This window comes from Phytophthora sojae, assembly GCF_000149755.1.
Source record: "Phytophthora sojae unplaced genomic scaffold PHYSOscaffold_9, whole genome shotgun sequence".
NCBI classification, from domain to species: Eukaryota; Oomycota; class Peronosporomycetes; order Peronosporales; family Peronosporaceae; genus Phytophthora; species Phytophthora sojae.
Window position 1 is genome coordinate 392,939 of NW_009258123.1, and position 21,595 is coordinate 414,533.

The 21,595-nt window shown below is 51.9% G+C and overlaps 10 protein-coding genes across 10 annotated transcripts; 4 read left to right on the forward strand and 6 right to left on the reverse strand.

The window, feature by feature from the left end:
• Positions 1 to 16: 16 nt before the first annotated feature.
• PHYSODRAFT_523930 (hypothetical protein) lies at positions 17 to 1,844 on the reverse strand (the record flags this gene model as incomplete). The annotated part of the gene is made up of 4 exons (XM_009536064.1): positions 17 to 477; positions 602 to 822; positions 897 to 1,432; positions 1,548 to 1,844. 4 exons carry the CDS (start codon positions 1,842 to 1,844, stop codon positions 17 to 19), a joined length of 1,515 nt encoding a protein of 504 aa, XP_009534359.1.
• Positions 1,845 to 1,949: 105 nt separating this feature from the next.
• Positions 1,950 to 2,537, forward strand: PHYSODRAFT_338296 (hypothetical protein; the record flags this gene model as incomplete). Its single annotated transcript, XM_009536065.1, has 1 exon — positions 1,950 to 2,537. The coding sequence occupies one exon, from the start codon at positions 1,950 to 1,952 to the stop codon at positions 2,535 to 2,537; it is 588 nt and encodes a 195-aa protein (XP_009534360.1).
• A 156-nt stretch (positions 2,538 to 2,693) lies between these two features.
• On the forward strand, positions 2,694 to 4,000 carry PHYSODRAFT_305022 (hypothetical protein; the record flags this gene model as incomplete). The annotated part of the gene is made up of 5 exons (XM_009536066.1): positions 2,694 to 2,888; positions 2,919 to 3,003; positions 3,124 to 3,372; positions 3,413 to 3,806; positions 3,859 to 4,000. 5 exons carry the CDS (start codon positions 2,694 to 2,696, stop codon positions 3,998 to 4,000), a joined length of 1,065 nt encoding a protein of 354 aa, XP_009534361.1.
• Positions 4,001 to 5,365: 1,365 nt separating this feature from the next.
• On the reverse strand, positions 5,366 to 5,575 carry PHYSODRAFT_449864 (hypothetical protein; the record flags this gene model as incomplete). Its single annotated transcript, XM_009536067.1, has 1 exon — positions 5,366 to 5,575. A coding segment is annotated over one exon (210 nt), but the record flags the coding sequence as incomplete, so codon positions are not given.
• A 313-nt stretch (positions 5,576 to 5,888) lies between these two features.
• PHYSODRAFT_288434 (hypothetical protein) lies at positions 5,889 to 6,626 on the reverse strand (the record flags this gene model as incomplete). The annotated part of the gene is made up of 1 exon (XM_009536068.1): positions 5,889 to 6,626. One exon carries the CDS (start codon positions 6,624 to 6,626, stop codon positions 5,889 to 5,891), a length of 738 nt encoding a protein of 245 aa, XP_009534363.1.
• A 2,851-nt stretch (positions 6,627 to 9,477) lies between these two features.
• Positions 9,478 to 10,005, forward strand: Avh1b-35 (avirulence protein 1b; the record flags this gene model as incomplete). The annotated part of the gene is made up of 1 exon (XM_009536069.1): positions 9,478 to 10,005. One exon carries the CDS (start codon positions 9,478 to 9,480, stop codon positions 10,003 to 10,005), a length of 528 nt encoding a protein of 175 aa, XP_009534364.1.
• A 51-nt stretch (positions 10,006 to 10,056) lies between these two features.
• Positions 10,057 to 10,224, reverse strand: PHYSODRAFT_433897 (hypothetical protein; the record flags this gene model as incomplete). Its single annotated transcript, XM_009536070.1, has 1 exon — positions 10,057 to 10,224. A coding segment is annotated over one exon (168 nt), but the record flags the coding sequence as incomplete, so codon positions are not given.
• A 4,820-nt stretch (positions 10,225 to 15,044) lies between these two features.
• Positions 15,045 to 16,193, reverse strand: PHYSODRAFT_459220 (hypothetical protein; the record flags this gene model as incomplete). Its single annotated transcript, XM_009536071.1, has 4 exons — positions 15,045 to 15,367; positions 15,470 to 15,638; positions 15,699 to 15,917; positions 16,020 to 16,193. Coding segments are annotated over 4 exons (885 nt in total), but the record flags the coding sequence as incomplete, so codon positions are not given.
• Positions 16,194 to 16,832: 639 nt separating this feature from the next.
• Positions 16,833 to 17,353, forward strand: PHYSODRAFT_338301 (hypothetical protein; the record flags this gene model as incomplete). The annotated part of the gene is made up of 2 exons (XM_009536072.1): positions 16,833 to 17,195; positions 17,285 to 17,353. The coding sequence occupies 2 exons, from the start codon at positions 16,833 to 16,835 to the stop codon at positions 17,351 to 17,353; spliced, it is 432 nt and encodes a 143-aa protein (XP_009534367.1).
• A 1,327-nt stretch (positions 17,354 to 18,680) lies between these two features.
• Positions 18,681 to 20,518, reverse strand: PHYSODRAFT_305025 (hypothetical protein; the record flags this gene model as incomplete). Its single annotated transcript, XM_009536073.1, has 3 exons — positions 18,681 to 18,957; positions 19,037 to 19,414; positions 19,491 to 20,518. 3 exons carry the CDS (start codon positions 20,516 to 20,518, stop codon positions 18,681 to 18,683), a joined length of 1,683 nt encoding a protein of 560 aa, XP_009534368.1.
• Between the last annotated feature and the right edge of the window lie 1,077 nt (positions 20,519 to 21,595).

A 21,595-nucleotide genomic window follows, 5' to 3' on the forward strand; every position in this document is an offset into this window, starting at 1 on the left:
TGAGCTCATCAACGAGCTAGCGCGGATGCCTGTCGATACTCGCCTTCCACTTATTGACTGTCTTCAAGCGTTTGTCGCGGTGGGCTGGCTTTTTAATCTGCTGGATACAGCTTTTCAGTTTCCAAACGCAGGTGCGCACCGTTGGGTCTGCCAGTGGCTTCCAGTCCATTGAGTTGTAGGACACCACGTTGTTTAGCTCCTTAATCAACTTGTCAAGCTGGTCCAGAGAGAAAATGCCGTCCTGCCACTGCTCCACTTGAGCGAGTAGCGACTTAAGCAGGTCCTGCTTCGCCATTGCCGTTTTCGAGATGCGAGGCGATTGAGACGCTTTGCTCGGTTTTGCTTTTGCGTCAAGCAGGTCCATTATGCTTATGACAAGCCTGAACGCATATTGAGGAGTTTGTGAGCAAAGCCCCTTAAAATCATGCAAGCTTGCGAACGTACCTTTCCCATCCAACTTGGTTGCCCAGCCTCTTGCTGTAATCGCGCACGCTATCCGCAAAGCGCAGATATTCCTGGGTCAATTCATTCCGAAGTGAGACCTCACGAATCCAGCGGCCCGCGCTCTCGACTGAGCTTCGCAATTCCTCTCGTCGTGCACAATTCGTGTCATCTGCCATCACTTGTTGAATCGCTCCAAGCGCCTCGAAAATTAACGATGGCTTTTCATCGGCGGACACTTTCTGAATCTTAGAGCTCAGAGTGCGATAACTGCGAAGACCTTCCTCCAATGACCGGGATCCACTTTTACTGGACGGCTCAGCAAGTTCTGCTGCTGCGGAAGGGATGCTCATTTCAAGACTTTCCAGCTGTGCTCGAACCCTAGCAAACATTAGCAACCGTTAAAAACATTTCGATGACTAGATAAGGCAGCACGGTCAACACCTAGGTCGTACCGATGGAAGTAAATCCTCAGCTGCTCGTTCTTGGAGCAAGCGTCTGTCAGCGCTGCGATCACAGATCGCACTTCCTTAATGCGCTCATCCATCCACTCAAGCTTTTGGAAAATCGTAGCTGCAGCCTCCAGCGCGCGGGCAGCAACCTCTGCGGCCGGCTTGTCTGTCGTACTAGCGTCGCAACTGGCTTGGTGCTTGAGAATACGCTTGAGGTCGAACAGTGCCTCCGCCCACTGATTCACCATATCAAACTGGATCCTCCTGTTGACCGTCCGAACCGTCGAAATGGTCTTCAAAGCATCGTGGGCCATGGCCAGATCTCCACTCATCTTGCCATCACCAGACGCGCCATCCTTCTTGCCTTCGACTTTCGCCCGCTTTGGCGTTTTCTTGTCTTTCGGCTTCACTTCTTCCTCCTCCTCACTGCTGCTCGAAGAAGATGACGACGAAGGAGAATCACCCGCTTCCTTCTCTGGATCCTTTCTCTCTTTCACTTTTTCCTTCTTTCTCTTTCTCTTCTCCCGAGTTTTCTCCTTCTTCTCCTCTTTATCACCAGCAGATGCCACCTCCTGCTGCAACATCAACACAACCAACAATACTTTAGAAACCCTTCCAGCAACAACTCCTACCCCAATCCCAAACTTGACTCACCACTTGCATGCCCGCGGCCACCTCCTCGAGCTTTTCCTTCAGGTCTTTCCGCAGTTGCATCGCTGCATCCATCGCCTCCATGAGGCTGGCAGTGCGGCCGGTGGGCGGCTTGCCCTGCTCCAGTTGGTTCACGGCATCGCGCACCTCCTCCACCTTGGCGAACGCAGCAAGAATTTCACCCACCGCGCATTGCAGCGCAGAGTACTCGTCCTTCAGCACGCCATTGCAGCTGCGGTGGAGCTCCGCGGGCTTCACGAGCCCCAGAATCCGCTCATACAGCGCGAGCGTGTCGGCCATCAATACTTGATCGATCGATGCCTAAATTTCACGAATCAACCTAAATTTCACGAATCAACCTAAATTTCACGAATCAACCTAAATTTCACGAATTTGCACTTGAAGATGGAGGTGAACCTGGCACGCTTCAGCGCCGCCGAGCTGCGCGCCAAGAGCACGGAGGCGGTGCAGGAAGAGCTCCAGAGCGCCAGAACGCACCTCTCACCCGCTGTCAGCGCCTTGAGACACGCTTTGACCGTCGTCCAGGCGTCCAAAGACCTGTGCAAGACCGCGGTGGTGTTCGTGGACGAGTCTCCGCAGGTTGCGCAGGCTCTGGAGCAGCTGGTCGCGGCGTGCAACGAGGTCGGCACGTTAGTGTGCCAACTGAACCGAGCGGTGAGCAGTTCGGGGGCAAGTGATGCGTCATCCGACACCGAGGAGGAGGAGGGAGAAAGAGAAGAAGAAAAGGAGAACGGTTCTCAACATCTAAGAGCGGGACCAAAGGATCTGGAACACAGGAGAACTACAGAAGAGAAGAAACGAGCTGCAAAGGAGATAGACACGGAGGGGAAGGGCGCTGAAGTAGAAGAAGAAGAACAACAACAAGAAAATGTGGAGAGCAAGGAGAACCCGAGGGAGCTAAAGCGGCAGAGAATCGAAGATACAAGTCGTAGCAGGATCCCCGTGCTGACGATCCGCTGCAAGTACCAATAGCTACGGATATCGGCGCAACGGATAGTAACTCCGAGAATGCGGCTCCAAACGTGACTGTGGCCCCCCCTCACTGACAAGGCGAGCTTACGTAAAAGAATGGAAGAAGAGCGCACGCTATCCCGATTGAGACAGGAGGCGCTCACTCGTTTAGGCAGCATGAACCGCCGTTCCAGATTGGGGAAATTCGTGGCTCTAGTGCTGGTTGCAGCTGTCGAGCTGATCGATGAGGAAACAGACCCCTCACCAATAGAGGCCTTTGCTTCTGCAGCCTGCACGGCTGAAAGGGTGCTCGTTGAAGCGGACAATAAGGTCGCGACGGAGCCCTTCATGGACGATATGCGACTAGGGATGGTCATTGCTCTACCGTAACTTAAACGCCAGCTCAGCCGCGTGGACGTGCTCGCAACTGGGAAGATAGTGAAGCTGCTGAAACAGCTGCGTGACATTTATCCAAGCACGACCAGAGGTACGTACATGTACGCTTACCTTTACTGCGTGATACTTCGTATATGCTTACAGCTATTTTGTAGGAACCATTTGCAACTTCGGCAACACCTTAAGACGTTTGAGGTGCCTGTTGAAGTAGTCGGTGACTTCAAGGCAATATTGCAGGAGATGGTAGCCGACTTGGACGTGTGGATGTCGAAGCGATGCATCGGGAAGCCCAAGTTTGACCAGAAACTTGCGCTAATTCACGAGCTGATTGGATATCGCTTCGAGATGTGGGATCCTCGTGGAGAACCAATGCTGGGGGAAGCTATCTCAAAGCTGGAAAGGGTTCGCTCCTTGCAAAGAGGTTCCGAATGGGATGACCTTTTCTCTTTCAATTTGCAGGGTGTGCAGAGAATTCCCACGGACAACGTTTGTTTGGACAGCCGATGTAACGTCGCCGCCTTCGACGATTGTGACGAAATCGGGCTCTCAAAAACGCTTTGATAACGCTGCGAGTGTGGAGAAGGATTTCGGCTACGTCACGACTTATGAAGAAGAAGTACGCTGCATTTCTGCGTCCAGCGAAAAGATGAAGGCTTTTGACGAACTTGTGGACCTCGTGCAATGGCTTTTCAACACGATCAGATGGACAGCGGATTCATCACTGCTGCCAATCGATCGCCTGTGCCAATTGAACGGATGTTTTGAAACGCTCACGAAACTATGCGATAACGGGAAGTCGCTCAATATGGAAGGATGTATTCACTTGGAGAAGTTGCTCTGCTCGATTCGTCAAGTGATGTACATGCGGCGAGACTACGCAGCATGCTCAAAGTGGTACGTGTACTACTATTGTAATGCGAGTGCTTCTTTATTAGACGATAACTAGCTCTAACTCGTTTTTGTGTGTGTACATGATCCCAATAACGCTACTGGGTTTGTTCCCACCCGAGATTTGTCCCGAGTTTACGTACCCAGAAGTGAGTCTAAACCGAAAAAGAGTAACCAAGCTGCCTGATGCTCGGCGGTAAGCATGCTGAAACTCCCATAAAAGCTGTCTTCCCGGTGAGTCAAGCACCTCGACCAGCACACATTTCCCGGGTAGTCCGCTTCTCCACCAACTGCACGAGGAGTTGGTCACCACAAAAAATCTGCTACAGTCACCGGGAATACCGCCGATGGGGTCTTATAAATGCGACCCTCTTATCACGTGGTGGTTATTTCCCTTTTCAACACGATTGATCCAGCATTTTTCGAGATAGTTCACTTTGAAGGTAACCTTAACTGATGGGTGCACCAAAGCGCTAACATGCTATTCACATAGCGAAAAACGAAAAGAGATGGCTACCTGACCTCGTTCCTGTGTCTACGTTTGTTTCCAGGAATTTATTCCGTACTCGTGTATCCTAAGAGCCTGTTCGCGTTGTACTACGGTAGAGATGGAGATGGTGCTTGATCTCCACCTACAGCTCGTTCGCTATGTATCCATCTCCAGACAAATTTTAAGCCAATCACAGGACAGATATGGGATGGCTCTCCTCCCCACTTGAGAAAATGCCGACTCGCCTCACCAGTGCGGCCACGCATACAAAGCCACAGCCTGTGCCACGGCGGAGCACGCAGCGAGGACAATTGCATCTTCGTCTCCCATGTTGTGCCTGGCCCTGTAAATCTCTAGGTAGATCCGCCCCTCCCCACCTCAAAGAGCTGGAGACGAATTCACAGTGCCATCTCTAGTCGTCTTGTTGTGTGCTACCTACTTTTGACCAATCCGGTCACACTTTTGGTTTTCGTCTCCATCTCCAGCTTGTTCGCTACAACAGAGCGCATCTAGGTAAAATTAGCCGATCACAGTGCGACTCGCTCTCCTTCTCCTTACTTTGCTGTTCTTCGTCGGCCGGGAACACTGTGCCCGACGCGTGGCAAGATGGACCAAGCTGCCGATGACGCTCCGAGAGCTGCGCCTCCGTTCCCGTCAGCCAGTGGCGACCTCGTGCTGGCTGCTGCCAGTTTGGACATACCTGCCTCTGATGTTGCTCTTGCCCAGACTGTTATGCGACACCGGCCACTACTCAAACCGAGCTGGATGCCCGCACTTCCTCGCTGGCGCTGCCGCATTCAGAGACACCCAGCCAGCTTTTTGCGCTCGGAGTTGTAGCTGCGTCAGCCCGCAACCAAGACTCACATCGTCGCGTTGGGAATCAGAAGAAGAAGGCCAATACTGGTGAAACGTCTATCGCTACGAAGCAACCCTCCTTTACGTGGACGACTGCAGCAGCTGATGCCCTGCTGCGGGCTCGTTTTGACACGGCTGCAACTTTCTTCTCAAAGCTATGCTGCCGTACTTTGGCAGCAGCAAACAGAACACCTTGATCTCGTAGTAAACCAGCAATACGTAGGAAAGTTGGCTTGGTACAGCGAAGATTGTCTTCAAACCAACTTGCATACGCGGCTGACTGGAGCATGGGCTCAAAGTGCAGTGAGGTCACGGTACGAATCTGTTCCTTAGGGCCTTGCGGCGCATCGTCGGATTCTCCTGATAGGAGGACTGCAACCTGTGCGACAGCTGAGCATGTAGCAACCAGTACAGCTTCCTCTTCGTTCATTGTGTGTGCGGCTGAACTGCCTCAATCTCCAGCTACTTTCTCCTTCTCCAGCTCTGGGAACTGGAGAAGGAGACGGGGTAATTCTCCAGTTGTCACGTTGTGAACTAAACTATTTTGACCAATCAAAAGACAAGAAATAGAGTTGATGAGAGGTCCTCTCCATCTCCAGCTACCTAGCGAACACGCTCTAATGGGATTGCTATGTACCCGTTGGAAGGTCTCAACAGCTCCGCATCTTAGCCCAAAATGATTGGAGAAGGTGATGATACAACTTTGTCCGCAATCACCGAGCTTACATGGCATATGCAACCTTCTAGCGAATCGATGTGCTTCTGGTCAGCTTCTTTTCGCTCCCAAGTAATATGTTGCTGAAATGGCTCAGAATCTCATCTTTCGGGCCGCGCTCCGTTACCATGGTCGGACTGTGAGGAATACCAAGCAGCTTGGCGATACTGGTGCGAGTTTCTTTTCGGTCGACCCAGAGCTTGAGCTGATAGTTCTGCACGGTCTCCGCGAGATTCTTCACGTCCGGTATTTGCTTCAGCGATTCCAAAGCTAGCGCCAACTTTTCCTCTGGGACTTTGCTGCGCAGCAAATGGTAGATCTCGTAGTCCGGGAAGCTACCAACCCCCTTCTTGGCTCTGTAGGCTTTCGTGAACCTGAACCACTGGATGGTCCTCTTGCTGTTTTCAATATTCGCCCAGGCGTTGAAGCGATTGAAATACTTGAATATCTCCACGGGGTCCCACCCAATCGAGATCCAAGTCTTCTCAGCCAGCTTCATGTCGAGCTTTCGCATCTTCCACGTCTTTCGGTCTATATCGGCGAGTCTTGATACCCACCCCGCATTAGCCCCTCGTTCTTCGTCGTCTGCAGGGAGACCGGCATCCTTGCCGTTATCTGCCACCTCGTGCGCTCTCAGGAGCCTAGTACTTTCGCTGTCGGGAGTAGGAATCTTTGAGTTGAGACCTTCTTGGGTATGCACGGCGGCTTCGGCAGCGTTGATTACCGCGCAGAAAGTAATGGCGGCTAGCAGGGTAATGCGCTGCATGCTTCGCTGGGGGAAATTTACGCTCTTGGGTGTCGAGGGTCTATTGCGAAGTGAGAGATTCGGAAGTCACCATTCAAGCCAGACCAGATTCATATAAGCTTCCTGTCAGTGTAGAAGATAGGGACTACTGTACGTAACTAAAAACACATCGTCCACGGGATCCTTGCTCGCGGCTTTGGTACAGATACGGAGTCTCATCATCGTTTACGAACCCGCTCCTTCGCAGCACCCATAAATTAATTATAAGGTGCTCGACCAGTTTACCGCAATGTTTTACTTTTTCCGCGGAAAAATGGTCATAACTTTTTTTCTAGACATCCTCTCAGAAATTTAAAAATATGCCGCAAATCAACAGAAACTCGCCTACAACAAGGTGATCTTGTCGTGGTTCTAGTGTTTTGTAAGCGAGCTACCTGCATCAAGGAAAAACCAGGATGCTTTGACGAGCGCCGGCCAGTTTAGCGCAGCGAAACATATTGGGGTGGGAGGTGATATCAACAGCGCGCCCCCCGCTAGCTGCAGCGCAGGCGCACAGGTGTATTGCCAAACGTTGGTACGCTGCATGGAATGCTTCTTGGCATCGAAAGCTAGCTAGCTTATTGTTACTGGAATCCTAGAGGCGCTGCTACATACTGTCGGCTCAGCTCCATCCACGTGAACATGGACTGACAGTCATTATCGTTAGGTACACATACACACAGGAAAATTTGTGACGGCAGGTTTGGTAGGTAGTTTGACATTCTCGTGGCTTAGCACCATATATCATCTTCGTACCATCGTGGATCAGCTTGGGGGACTAAGGTCATGGATCGGCTTGACTACGGTCATGGATCTGGTTGGGTTTGATCATAGATCTGGTTGGCTATAGTCATGGATCTGGTTGGGTTTGATCATACTCATGGATCCGGTTGGGTTTGATCATGGATCTCATTGGTAGTGCCATGGATCGCCGTGGCGGATCATGGATCTGAACCGGAATGGGTTGGGATGTCATGGATCCGCAATGCATTTGCCGCTAAGACTTATCAACGTGTTCTTGCATTTTGCAAACCAATTGTAGCCGATGAGGCTCACATGGTTGGCGCAAGCAGAACCAATGGCTTCTTGAGCTCTAACTACTAGTACTACACTCGTATTGCAAATATGTTTCTCCTCCTGCAAAAGGTCGACTACGATTCCTACCTGCGCTTAATTTTTTGGTTTCCCTTATGGCCATATCCTTTAAGTACCAACACTTGACAAAACATGCAAATTGATCCTCAAAGCACATTTTTGTACGAGCAGCTTGTTTTGGGGTTTTAGTATCTGTACGTCGATATTGGAATTTGTATGTAGCCGCGCTGCAGCTAACGGGGGGCGCGCTGTTGAATCAACAGTGTTGATATCACCTCCCCATATTGGGGTTTGTATGACGAAGCATCCCCCATTGCAGAAAACGCGCAATGTGTTACAGAAAGAGCCAAAATCTGTACGCTCTTCACCAAAGTGCGTACTTTTTTCACCACAAGGGCCAAGGGCTTACAGCAGTCGTTGAGCACACGGATGCCGCCTCGATACGAAATGAAGCAACTCAAAACGTATTTTCTTGAACGGATTTGGCCATTCCTCGAACGAGTAAAGTCAATTAAGCAATAGAAAGTTTTTCATACTACATGTGCCGATGGATGTCACGTGCTTTTTACCCTTGGTCACTGAAGTTGAGGCTTTCATGTTGAGCGACGATGCATCCAGCCCATTCAGCACGGATGCGCCGTCTCGACTACAAAGCACAAGAAACGATTTCTTCTGCGATCGGCTCCCCATCCCAAATTGGGGTCAGAATTAAAATTTTGACTTTCAGGCAAAATAGCTTGTTTTGGACTGGAGATATCAAACTGTGCGAGTTGGACATATGTTTTAGTAACTTACCACCATGAGGACGATAAAAGCATGGTGCTGCTACTAAAATACTGCTCAACAACGTAGGCGGCACCGTACCCTTCTTTAGCAGACCTACTTGATCGAAGATACATGCAAAGCGAGAGCTTTGAGAAGTATCTCGGCCTGGAGACTAGTATTCTTTAATATTACGTATTTAACAAAAGAGCGTCTCGCATGAGCACTTGGCGAACAGCTCAACACCAAGCTAATTCTTCGCCTAGCGGTATGTAAATCGTGCCTCTACCATGTGCTGGTGGTGACAACCCACAAAGATTTGTAGCAAATCAGCAGTGGCGGGCTTGGGTGGGGTTGTGCCTTAAACCCCTATTAGTCAATATTGACCAACGCTACATGTAGCTCAAAGAAGTTTACATGTCAAGTGACACTACTAAATTCGAAACGAAACGAAATATTGACCGAAGCAGCGGTAATAAAAACTGAAATCTTTAACGAAGTTGCTTTGCTCATCGGTTTGTAGATTAGGCCCTGTCAGTCTACTAAAACAACTGCAAATAGGCAAAACAAGTTGTACGTACTCGTTCGCTGCATGCACAAAATCAAGACCCCCCTCCTCCAACTTCAGATTCGTTTCCGATTTTCCGGTAGGTTGCGCGAGCAGTAACTGCAACCGATAAAGCAACTCAATGAAACAACTGCGCCCAAAGTGTACACTTCAGTATTCCGGTTTCACGTAATATTTCTACACCTAATAGATGGGAAACCTGCCAGCCAGTCCAACGTTTAATTTTCGAATCTTTAATTATGTCATGTGTCAACCCTCCTATCTCCTCCAGGCGCTACAGCAACCATCGACGACGGTACGTAGTTCGAGTCGCTTATCAGCGAAGACGTGGTGGTCGGTATTGACACTCTTCCAAAGGCACAAGCTTCCTCCTCCACTCCATCCTTTGAAGCAAGAGATCCATGCGTCATGCGTCCGGGCTACGTTCTGCTGCTTGTGGCAGCCGCTCTCGTCGGGACCCTGGATGCTGCCGCGGGTGGTACTGCCGTCGCGCCTTCCAAGCCCAAGGTGGTAAACCGTGTCGATCTCGACAAAAGCACCGGAAACGACCACCGATTCCTGAGATCGCACAAGGTTGATTACGACAACAGCGATGGTTACGACGCCAGCGACGATGCAGAAGAAGCAGGGGAGGAGGAGGAGGAAGAAGAGATGGGCTGGGTGGTCACGTTGAAGGCGAACGCTGTGCTGTTGAGGCTGTCGATGACGAACTCGGCTGATAACATGGGTCCGATTCTTGCCGAGATCAGAGATGCTGGCGTCCTGGCAGCTTTCTTTGAAAAGCTCGTGCCGCACCTGAAAAGGATCCTGCCGGCCTATGAAAACGGATTGGACGTCAACAAGTTCGACGGGTTGCTACAAGCATCCAACCTATCGGACGACGTGCAGACCGTGCAGCTCAGTGCGTACTCGAAGTACTGGTTCACCAACCATTAGCCAGACAGAATTCACTCGAGGTAACGTACTCAAACGGGATTTCAATCGGTTTTCGGTACTCCTGGAATCTCGGTGGGTTACTGCCTGAAGTTGACGTAACGTGATCTTCCAGATTTGTGTCTTTCCTTGGTGCACTGTAACCAGTTCCTGCCGATGAACGTTTCCGTTGCGTGCCATCCAGAGTGATGTTGTTGCAATGCTGCAGAAGGCCGACCAGATAGGCAGCGCGCCGCTTGCGCATGCTTTGGTGTTAGCTCTCCGTATAGGGCGATAAGACGTTGCTTGAACCGAGTGGTGGAGATCGCGAAGCAGGTACTTCGCCAGCTCCACTTGTGTTACTGTTGATCCTGCCCAATGCTCCACGGAAATCATCTATACAGCCTCTGCATACGGACAGGTCCATAGGAGGCGCTCCAATGTCTCTTTGTGGCCCTCGCACCTTTGTGTCATCCGGCAGTGTACACTTTGCTCACGCCCTGGAAAATACAAATTAAGTTGACTCACAGCAATGTCCAGACTTGAAATTCCGTCAGAACATTCTGTTGAGCACGCAGCTCTGTTAGTGTCTGGTCTTGCGTCGCCTTCACCCACTCGGACTGACCTCTTCGACTGTGTAGTTTGTCCACTAGGCGGCCTAGATGCTTTGCAAGCCCCAATCAGAACTGCCTGAATGGTTGTTTCTTGAGCGCTTGTAGCACTCTTTTGTTCTTTACCTTCTCTGGAACTAACCAGGGAAAGTCATGCAAAAGCGGTGTTGCCTCAATCACGATGCCATCATTTGCAGCATACTTGACTATATCCACCCCGCCTCGCTGTACTTCACGATCGCCATGCACGCTAGCAATCGACCAGTTAATCACGACGGGTTCCTGTAGCGACGTAATTGCTCACTCCGCTGCCGCTTCCATGCGCGGGATGCCCTCCGCTGTTTAACGGTGCAATCCTCCTCCACTCAACATTCCAGTGAAAGTGGCGGGCAATAGGTTAGATGCCTTAAATCGCGGTAGCAACTGTAAGGTGCTGGCTTGTACTTGTGGTATTGCGGGTAAAATGGAAACTGAATTGTTGTTTTATCTGTTTGTTGGTATCCATCTACCGGAGGGCGCCCTCGTGGCGCGCAGTCCTAAACATGCAGTGGTTGGCCGGAACAAGCACTTGCGCAACCGGTAAGTATGCGGACGGCAACTCCTGCTCTCTGTGCGCGGACTCATCGGATGTTGTCGTATTGCTCTGCGCTTGCATGTGCAGATCATTACACTCCCCCCCCCGGCACCTTGAACGTTGAAGTTGCCGAAGTTGAAGTTGGTAGTACCGTAGACCCTCGGTGTAAGGAACAGTACCGTGAAACCTCTGTTGAAGAGCATTCCACTAGGCCCGTGCTACTTGATTGCGTTGGCGAAGATCCTTGAGCAGCGCTTGCCAGTGACTGACGTGTTTGATGTCGCGCTCGCGTTCCCACGTGTTCTCATGGTGAGGGAGCCCGTGCCACTTGACCAAATACTCAGGTTGACGGTTGAAGATCCGTTTCTTGATCAGGGCTTCGACAACATGTAGCAGCTCACCGTCGTCATCAAAGATCACAGGGGTCGACTTCGGGATCACACGACCGACGAAGCGATCAGGGTTGCTGTTGTATACCTTGAGCTTGTCGATGTTAAAGCGTGGACTGATGTGCTTCAAGTTGGCCGGTAGATCCAGCAGTGCGACGTTGCCGTGTAGTTCCAGGATGGGGTACGGACCGATGAATCGCGGTATGAGCTTCCGTGAGAGAAGAGTCGTTTCGCCAGTGGCGTGCGAGATGTTCAGGTCTTGCGTCGACAGCAAGGCTAGATCGCCGACCTTGAATGGATTTGCTGCACGACGCCGGTCGTAGAACTTCTTTTGAGCCTCTTGCGCATCCAACAGATTCTTCCGAGCACGTTCGATCACCTCTTGACGATGCTGAAGAAATCGAGACGCGTACTCTACGCGAGACCTCGCCACCGGCTGATCGCTCTCAGCACTACCCAATGGGTTCTTAGGGTGACGGCCGGTGTCGACGAAGAAGGGCGACAGCTTTGACGAGGTGGACACCAGTGTTGCGTGCGCATACTCAATCATGGGCAGGTGCTCATTCCATTCGTTGTCATGGTACGAGATAGAGCATCGCAACGAGTCCTCGAGAGTCCGATTCTGACGCTCAGTTTGGCCGTCGGCCTGCGCTCGGTGGGCAGTCGTCATCGCTGTCTTGATCTTCATCAGCTGCACAAGAGCTGTCCAGAACTTCGACGTGAACTTCGGGTCGCGGTCGGAGATGATAGTCGATGGGATTCCATAGTACCGGATGACATTGTTGAAGAACAGCTTGGCAGTGTCTTCTGCGGTCGCTGCGGTGTGCGTCGGGATGTAGACTGGACGCTTTGACAACTTGTCCACCACAACCATGATCGCATCAAAGCCGTCGGACACTGGTAAATGCGTGATGAAGTCAGTCGAGACAACATCCCAACAAGCTGCCGGTAACGGAATTGGTTGAAGCTTGCCTGACTTCCGCCCCGTGCTCGATTTGTACCTCATGCAAGACTTGCAACTCTGCACGTAGGCTTTGATATCCAGGTCCATGCTCGGCCAGAAGTACCACTGAGCTGCAGCTAGCTGTGTGCGGCGGATCCCAGGGTGCGCCATGATGGCAGCATCGTGCGCGTTGTGGATGACATCGAGCCGAAGTTTCCGGTTGTTTGGTACACAAAGGCGGCGTAGATTGTCATCATTCTTCAAGTAGATCAGCCCGCGAATGACTTCGTACTCTTCCGACGAGCGTCTGGACTTCCACAGTGGCTTGAAGACTGGATCTCTGCCGTATGCCTTCTGAAACGCCCGCTTCGTTTGGTTATCCAGCTGAAGTGAGCTGATCACCGTGCTGTCCTCCATTGACGCTGCGTTCAACCTCATGCGCCACTGTGCTGTGCCAACTCCGAGTGCCTTTGTGGCTGGCTGTTTGACGGCCAGCATCACAGCTTGATCCCGGGGCGGTATGCTTTGGAGCTTCGTCGTAGCCATGGTACGTCGTGAGACCACGTCTCGAATGTTCGTGCATGTGGTAGACGTCAACGCGCCGTACACACTACAACCGGCTCGGGCTTGGACTCACAATCCTCCTGCCCTTCCCCCGGACTCGATGAAGCATCAGGGGGGCGCGACAACGCGTCCGCAACGACATTCAAAGCTCCTGGACGATGATGCAGAGTGAACTGGAAGGACGCAAAGAAGTCGAGCCAGCGGGCCAGGCGACCCGACAGGCGTGGATGCTGCAAAAACCACTTGCACGCCGAATTGTCCGTGTACACTTCAAACGAGACTCCATGGAGGTAATGACGCCAACGTGTAAGCGCCTGCTTGATCGCAACTAGCTCCTTCTCGCAAACAGGCCAGTTCAGCTCGTGAGGTCCCAGCTTCTTGCTGAAGAAAGCCACGGGGAGATCGTTGCCATCATGCATCTGAGAGAGCACTCCACCAATGCACGCATGGCTGGCATCCGTTGGCACGATGAATGTTTTTTCAAAGTCCGGCAGACGAAGCACCGGAGCATGCTGGAGCGCGAGCTTAATGGCATTGAAAGCTTGGCGCTGGTGTTCGTTCCATACCCAAGCGACATCCTTCTTGACCAGAGAGCTCAGGGGCAGTACCAACGTCGCAAACTGGTGGATGAAGCGACGATAGTACCCGGCGAGGCCCAAGAAGCGTTGGAGGTCCTTGATGTTGCATGGCTCGGTCCACTCTGCGATGGCTCGAGTCTTGCGAGCGTCCACGTGCAACCCATTATCAGAGATGGTGTGGCCAAGGAAGTCCACAGAGGCTTGTCCGAAGTCGCACTTGTCAGGACGGGCGTAAAGCTTGTTAGCGCGCAGGACTTCGCAGACCTGTCGTAAGTGCTCAACGTGGCCAGCCATCGATCGCGAGAAGATGCAGATGTCGTCAAGATAAACGACCACGAACAGTAGATAACTCAGCAGCTTGCACATCAGGCGTGTCCACGTGCCTGGCATGCCGGCCAGACCCATGGGCGCCACGTTCCAATGATAGATCTCATGGTTCCTCCTGAATGCCGTGTACTGTTTTGACGTCGGAGACATGGGCATTTGGTGGTATCCACTCGCGAGGTCGAGAATAGAGAAGACCACTGCGCCCACCATGCGATCGAAGAGTTGTTCGATGTGCGGTAGCGGGATCTTAGCTACATCCGAGGCGGCATTCACCAAGCGATAGTCGATGACCCATCGAATCGGCATGTGCGGGTTGTTCGAGTGCAACCACTCCAAGCGGGATGGGAACTTGCCCGTCGAGGGATCCTTTTTCGGCACGCCGAAGATGTTCGATACCCAGGGAGAGTTCGACACTTCGACCCAGTTCTTCTTCAGCAGCTCTGCCACAAAGATGTCCAATGCTTCCTGCTCAACCTTCGAGAGGCGGAAGGGAGCTCGGTTGCTTGGCGTCGCCCCTGGTTTCAAGACCACTTCGTGCTCGATGGAGCGGCTTGGTGGTAATCCAGGTGCCAGCTCTGCTGGAAAGACATCTGCGAACTCTTCAAGAACCGCTTGAAGCTGCAATGGCACGGACTTCACCTTGGGCGACGTCTTCACCGTGACATGATACAGTTCGACGTACTCGTCAGCCTTCACCTTCTTCTCGAACTCCGCAGCCGCAAGAACACACAGCGGCGACGCGTCTGTACCATCGTCACCGTCGTCAAAGATGCGTGGTAAGGTCTGGTGTCCCAGCGCTGCTAGTGAGCTCGGTCCCAACGGCATACTGAAGTAGCCTGCCTGCACATGGTCATCGAGCTGCTGCCGCAGGTTCGGGGGAAGCGGGTGCTGAAGAAATTCCGGTTTCACTTCCACTGAAGCCACCGTCGGTCCCGCCACCTCATGACTGCTGTTCACGGAACCGAAGTCATGTACTACACGCTGATTGGGGAAGCGCATCACTCCGGTTTGCCAATTGATGATCGGGTTGAACTGCACTAACCACGGGTGACCGAGCATCATGTCTTGGTTTAAAGATACCTCCCATTCAATGAGAGAAACATCGTTGAAGACTCTGCCATCAAAGCAGACAGTCTCCAAACATTGCTGTGCGGTACGCGCCGGGGTTGTCGTGCCATCAAAGCGCTCGGCCGCGACCTTGGTGGCCTCAACGTAGTGCTGCGCGAGGCCCGGACGCACAATGTTGCGCTCTGCACCACTGTCGATCAAGACTCGCACTGCCTGGCCGCTCATCGCTCCCTCGAACCTCAACAGTTCACGATTGGGCGACAACTTCGCGTCGAGAGACACCATGTTCAGCTGCAAACTGTCGATGACCTCGACGTGGTCGTCGCGGTTGTCTGCGTAGGCGTCGTCATCGTCGTCGGGTGCGTCGTCGTCTTCAACAATGCGGCGAAACAAGCCCTGGTTTGCGCGGAAAGAACCGCGCCCTTGTGGAGGACGAGATGAGCCTCGGGGGTTGTTACGCGCTGGCCGCTTAGGACACGTAGCCAGGCGGTGTCCGGGCTCCTTGCAGTAAAAGCAAAGATTACTTCGCAGACACTCTTCGCGAGAGAAGAAGCGCGAACTCCCGATCTCCATTGGGGTCGGCTCCTCGACGTGATGTGACGACTGCTGAAGGCGTTGTGGACCTTGGCCTCCGCGGTTCACGTTGGTTCGACGCGATCCTACAGCGTGCGTGCGGTCGTACATGAGTGCAAACGAAATTGCGTCTGTCGTGTTCCTGAACTGGCGCAGCTTCACCTCTTGTTTGATCTCTACGACCAACCCCTTCTGGAAATGCATGACCTTGTCGATGTCGCTCATCTCCTCTACCTTGTAGATGATGTGCCGGAAGGCCGGCACGTAATCTTCAAGACAGGTGAAGTTGTTCTGGCGCAGGCGTAGGAGCTGGTCACGCAGGTGCTCTTGCCGATCGGGTGTCGTGAACTCGCTGGTCAGCAGCTCCTCGAACTGCGTGACCGAGTGCAGGAAGTTCCCGTCGTGGGAGACGTACTCGCGGTACCAAGCCGCTGCTGGTCCCTTCAAGTTTGTCACCAAGAGCGACAAGGGGCGCTGCTGCGGCGAGTCGGCGCCGTACTTGATGTTCTTCGACTCAAAGTAGAGCTTGGCGCTGAAGAGGTAGTCCGCGACGTCGTCGTCCTTGGTGCCGGAGAACTTCGGCATGGTGATGCCCTCGGCCCGGTACTCGCACGTGTCTGGCGACGAAGAGTCGGCCACCGACGGTTGCTGCTGCTGCGAGGTGGATTGCTGCTGCTGTTGCTGTTGCAGTGTCGCCGCCATCTGGCGCTGCAGCTCGGCTGTCTGTGCCATGAACTCCTGCTGCTCGCGCATCATCGCCGCGAGCGAGACGAACATCTGCTGCACACTGTCCGCGTGCTGCATCGCTGCTTCATCCATGTTTGCGCCTACGCTAGACACGTCGTCAATGGATGGCTTGGGCGCGCAAGCTCCTCAGCCAAATCAATCAAAGTTTGAAGTCGCAGGCACTCCCAGGAGCGCTGCTTCCGACAATGTCTGTAAGCCCCAACGAAGTCACAGAAGCTCGTCCTGGAGCTCTGTTTCCGACAAGTACCAACCACTTGCTCCAGCGTCCCGAAGGAAGCAACTGGTGCAATTCCGTCCGGCGCTAGCTCGAGCCCGCCTCGGAGCACAAAGACTCCTACTACTAGACTCGTAACGGCCACCGACGCGGGTGTTACACTCGGCTGCGCACTGTTTGCAAGTGACAGCCGAGGCGACAAGCGGAAGGTCGAGGTGGGTGCCGCGTATGGACACGCGGGAGTGATTGGGCTAAATGCACCAATGAGATGTCGACACGAAGTGACGTGTGACAATGCGCGTCGCCACTCCTCCCCCAGAAAGAAAAGGAGCGAGCCCGGCAAAAATGGAGGTCGCGTCGGCGACGAGCGGAACGAAGCTGCGGACGAGGCAACGCACGCGGCGCACCCGGAGAAGCTGAACGGCGAGAGGTACAGGCGCGGCGCACCGAAGAACGTAGGCGAGGAAGACGGCGTGCGCAACGGCAACGCGGGATGGACTAGGCTGGACGGCGTGCACACTAGCGACGCGTGGCAGGACTGGACTGGATCTGGAACTGGAACTCGAACGGAGACTGGAACTGGAACTGGAAGGAAGCGCTCGCTGGAGGCGCCAGTGCTACCAAGTGTAAGGTGCTGGCTTGTACTTGTGGGATTGCGGGTAAAATGGAAACTGAATTGTTGTTTTATCTGTTTGTTGGTATCCATCTATCGGAGGGCGCCCTCGTGGCGCGCAGTCCTAAACATGCAGTGGTTGGCCGGAGCAAGCGCTTGCGCAACCGGTAAGTATGCGGACGGCAACTCCTGCTCTCTGTGCGCGGACACATCGGATGTTGTCGTATTGCTCTGCGCTTGCATGTGCAGATCATTACAGCAACTTTTAACAAAGTTATAACAGTGTTAAGAAGATTGCTACACTTATAATATTTCTAAATTCGGAAGCCGCACATCCCCTACTATCTCAGAGCTTCTTCGGGCTTTGTTCGTGTAGATCAGCACTGTATCACTTGATACTCCGCTTTTAGCGTTTTGGAAAGTAGATCACGGACAGGGCAAAAAGATACCACTAAAAAGACACATGCTGGGGACCCCAGATAATCTGTACTTATGAATTGACACCTTTAGTGCACCTACCCAGGGTGGCAACGTTGCTCGTTACCCGTCTAAAAGGCAACAAAACTCTCGAAGTGCGTGTAGCTGTCGCTGCTAACACTCCGGTACTTCGAATGTATAACGCCGTTCTCACCAGTCACGCGCCCGTACACAGCGACTTAGATCCACTGTCGCTCTTGCCGACGGGGATCTTGGACGAAGGCGCAGCACACTCTCCTCCGGACACCATCGTGATATTCTTGTTGGGGTTGTTGCAGGCCGCAAGTCCGAGGTTGCACTCGTTGGTGTACGTCACACCGTCCCGCACACTGGGTCGCAGTCTTTGTTCGGCGATTCAAGCTAGACTCCCTCTTGAATTGGACCATTCTCCACTGCTGTCGCCACCGCCGACTACCAATGATTGCCACACCCAAGCAGGGTTTCAAAGGCCGTAGGACAAAAAAGTATTAAAAAAGAACGAATAATAAAAGCAAACAAGTTGGCGATTTAAAAAAACTGCACCAGCTAATATATATTTAGGCAGACTCGATCCTAGCCCCCATGTCTTCTTTCGTCTGCTTGGGCACCTCCTTCTCCTTCGACTTTAGCGCGATCACCAGTTTCAGCCCGCAAAAAAATGTTGAGCTGTGCAATGGTTACTCTATCTGATCAATCGCTTGTCATTTGACAAATGTCCGTAAGGGCGCTTTAAAGCTGATCTCTGCATCTTTGTCGGTCGTTTCTTGAGCTTCTACAGTATTTCCAGGACATTCAGATCGGAGCTGCCAACATCCCAGACTATGTGATCGGTCACTTGCTCTGCGGCGAAGTACCAGAGAACAAGTTGACGCTAGCCTTGGACGCGTTGAAATATATTCTGGACTCGAAAAATCTTCTCGCTGTTGCGGTTTGCACAGACATGTACTTCAGATCCAAACCTATCTCTGGCGGCACCTTGCCTTCTTATTCTACCGATAATTGGTCTGCCATTTCGCAATTGTCTCTAAACGCGCCTTAAAGGTCATCGATGTCTTGATGTCGGTCGTGTTTTGAGCTTGTAGGGTATCTTTGAATATCTTGACACAGCTGCGCATTGTTGCATCCCGATATGGGTAGTAACATCGTTCCTCAAGATACCAATAGCGTCCATCAGTTTCTTACTCTCCAGGCCCAATATGGGCTTCCCCTGGTATTGCTTCACTTCCTCAAAAAGTTGTGTGACACGGTTATGAATCTTAGCCAGGCGTTCCTTGGAGTTGGGTGAGCCTGAAATCGCATCAAACATGTTCTCCAATAGTCTACAGGTGGGAGTAAATGGGCCTAGTTAATCGACTTCTACGTAGTAGAGCAAGCATTGCGTAGAGATAGTGTACGTACCCTACAACGCGATCTCTCTTTGATACTTTAGGTATGCGAATTGAAAATTTCAGCAATGTGTTCACGACCACGCGATATAAAGCTAGAAAGAGGGGCTTGTGTAGGTCCTCACTTAGCCATCGAGACATTGTGCCGACCACCTTGATCATTCGATTTCCGAACGTATCATTTGGATCAGCAGATTCCCTTTTGAATGCAACAAGCAAACGTAGCAGCCGCCCGATTCGCGTTTCACCATTAATTGGGCGTCCAATCACATTCGATACTGCATCTGTCCGTTTGGCCTCTCGTATGGAGCCCTCACGGGTCGCCTTGGCAGTGTTGCTCATTACGACTCCATCAAGACGCTTGATCGTAGTAGATAGCGCCCCATTAAGCCTAGACCGGTGAAATGCAGCCTCAAGTTAATGCATAGCGTCGGGGATACTACAACAAAGGTCACAGTGTAACTCACCTCTTGAGCTCGTCCTTTTGTGCAGAACTAGGAAGCCGATCCGCGTACGCCTCCACCGCATCAGCGTACTCACGATACATCCCAGCACACTCTGCGTCGTATTCTCTTTTGTGAGTCCCCCAACCCAGCAAAATCTTCAAAGTACAAGCCACTTCCGACTGCTGCGAACCATCCACATCCGCTTCCACCGACTCCTTCAACGCAGCCAGCACCTCTGGAATAATGAACGACCGAGACATCGGAGATAATTTGCCCACCTCTTCCACAATTGTTTTCCAGTAGGTGGCCGATTTCTTCAACAGTTGCGTAATGGCGCTATTGCCCGTTTCAGATTTCTTGACGCCGTCCGGACCCCCCTTCACTTCGGTCGATGGCGCACAAAGCGCCCCCTTGCTCATCAGAGCCTTCCAAGCGGCTTCACTGCCTTCCACCTCGTCAGAATCCTCACCACTCTCTGGCTCGGACGATGAACTCGACGCGGAGTCAAACGCTGCTGCCACTTTTCGTTCCACCACGACACTCTTCCTCCTCTTGGACTTCTGCGCCCTACGTGTATTACCCATTGCTTCCTCCGAGTTCTCCGAGTCTGAATCAACAGCAGTTTCCATCCTCTCCACCTTGTTGATAGTACCATTGCTAGGCGCCTTCTCGCCACCACTAAAACCCACTGGATGGACACCTCCCGGTGCTGTTGGTGCCTCTTCATGCACCCGCTTCCGCTTCAGCTTTGCCACCTTCATCCCAGCTGCGGGGTTCTCCACTTGACGCTGCAATTGTTGCTGCAGCTCCATCGCATTGTCTGCTGATGTCCGCGAGCTGTCCCTGCGACCGCCAGTTGGCGGGTCGTGGCTCTGCTTCTGCAGCTTTGAGACGGCATCGCGCACCTCCTCCAGCTTCGCGAAGGCTGCCAAGACGTCGTCCAACGCCTGGGAGACAGACGATAATTCATCGCGTAATACGTCATTGTAGCTCTTGTGCAGCTGCGGCGTCGGCAGGTGAGCCAGGACGCGTTCGTACAACTCCTCCATCGTGAAGAAGGACGATTTCGTGGCTAGGATTTGGGTGCTGTATCCACCAAAAACTAGTGAGAATTGGACCTGGGTTAACCTTTTTCTTCGCACATTTGAGACCAAATGTATTGTGCTTTGCAGATAAAATGTCGCCCCGTTTTATGGCCTAGATCGAGGAAGGCCGGTCCACAAATCAGGGTACAAAACAGAGGCGGTAGCTCGATTTACTTAGATCGACCTCGAATTGCGCTTTTGAAAACGCAAAAGGGATCGATTTACCGTAGATCGACCTCGAATTGCGCTTTTGAAAACGCAAAAGGGATCGTAGATCGACCTCGTTCTGCCCAGATCCACCAGGAGATCGACCTCGAGCCCTGATTTGGATTGTCGTAGCTCGAGTTATTAGCCGGGCTAAATAGATCGATCTGTCCCTTTCTTTGACCTCGTTTTATTAAATCGATCATGATTTATTATTACTCGAGTCAAAACGACAAAACATTTGCAAAGCACAATAACAGTACCTCTAAAACCCATACTTAAAGTAACATACTAAAACCAAATGTAACGAGTTCCGGTTGCCGTACCTCACAGAAAGAATGGTTAACAGATACAATGCCAAAACAAGATTTTCGAGCATTTGGTTTCGTTTCATTGCTTTTTCTTAACATAAAGAAAGCATTTCCAAATCGGTGGTTAAATTTAAAGCGTTTGAGCTTCGCCTACCGAATATTAGAGCAACAGGCCTGGGTGTGGAATATAACGTAATGCCTCGGACAGGCTCACAGCCTTAATAACGAGCTTTTCCAAGAGCACATGGGTCAACCGCAAGCCAACGAGGGTCCTATTGAATCAGACTGCTGAGCCTTGAGTAGATCATTTTCCAGCTTTTGAAATTACCGAGCTACTACGTAGTATTAATACATCTTAACATACAGAATGCATATTTGCCTTTTTACTGCAGTAAATGGTAACGAGAGTACCAAACGCGCTACACCCACAGTAACCTTTCTGTGAGGTACGGTACTATACTCTCCAAAAAATACATTCTAAGATAAAAAAACTCCTTATCCCTAGTATTTTTATTAGTTTAGCTAG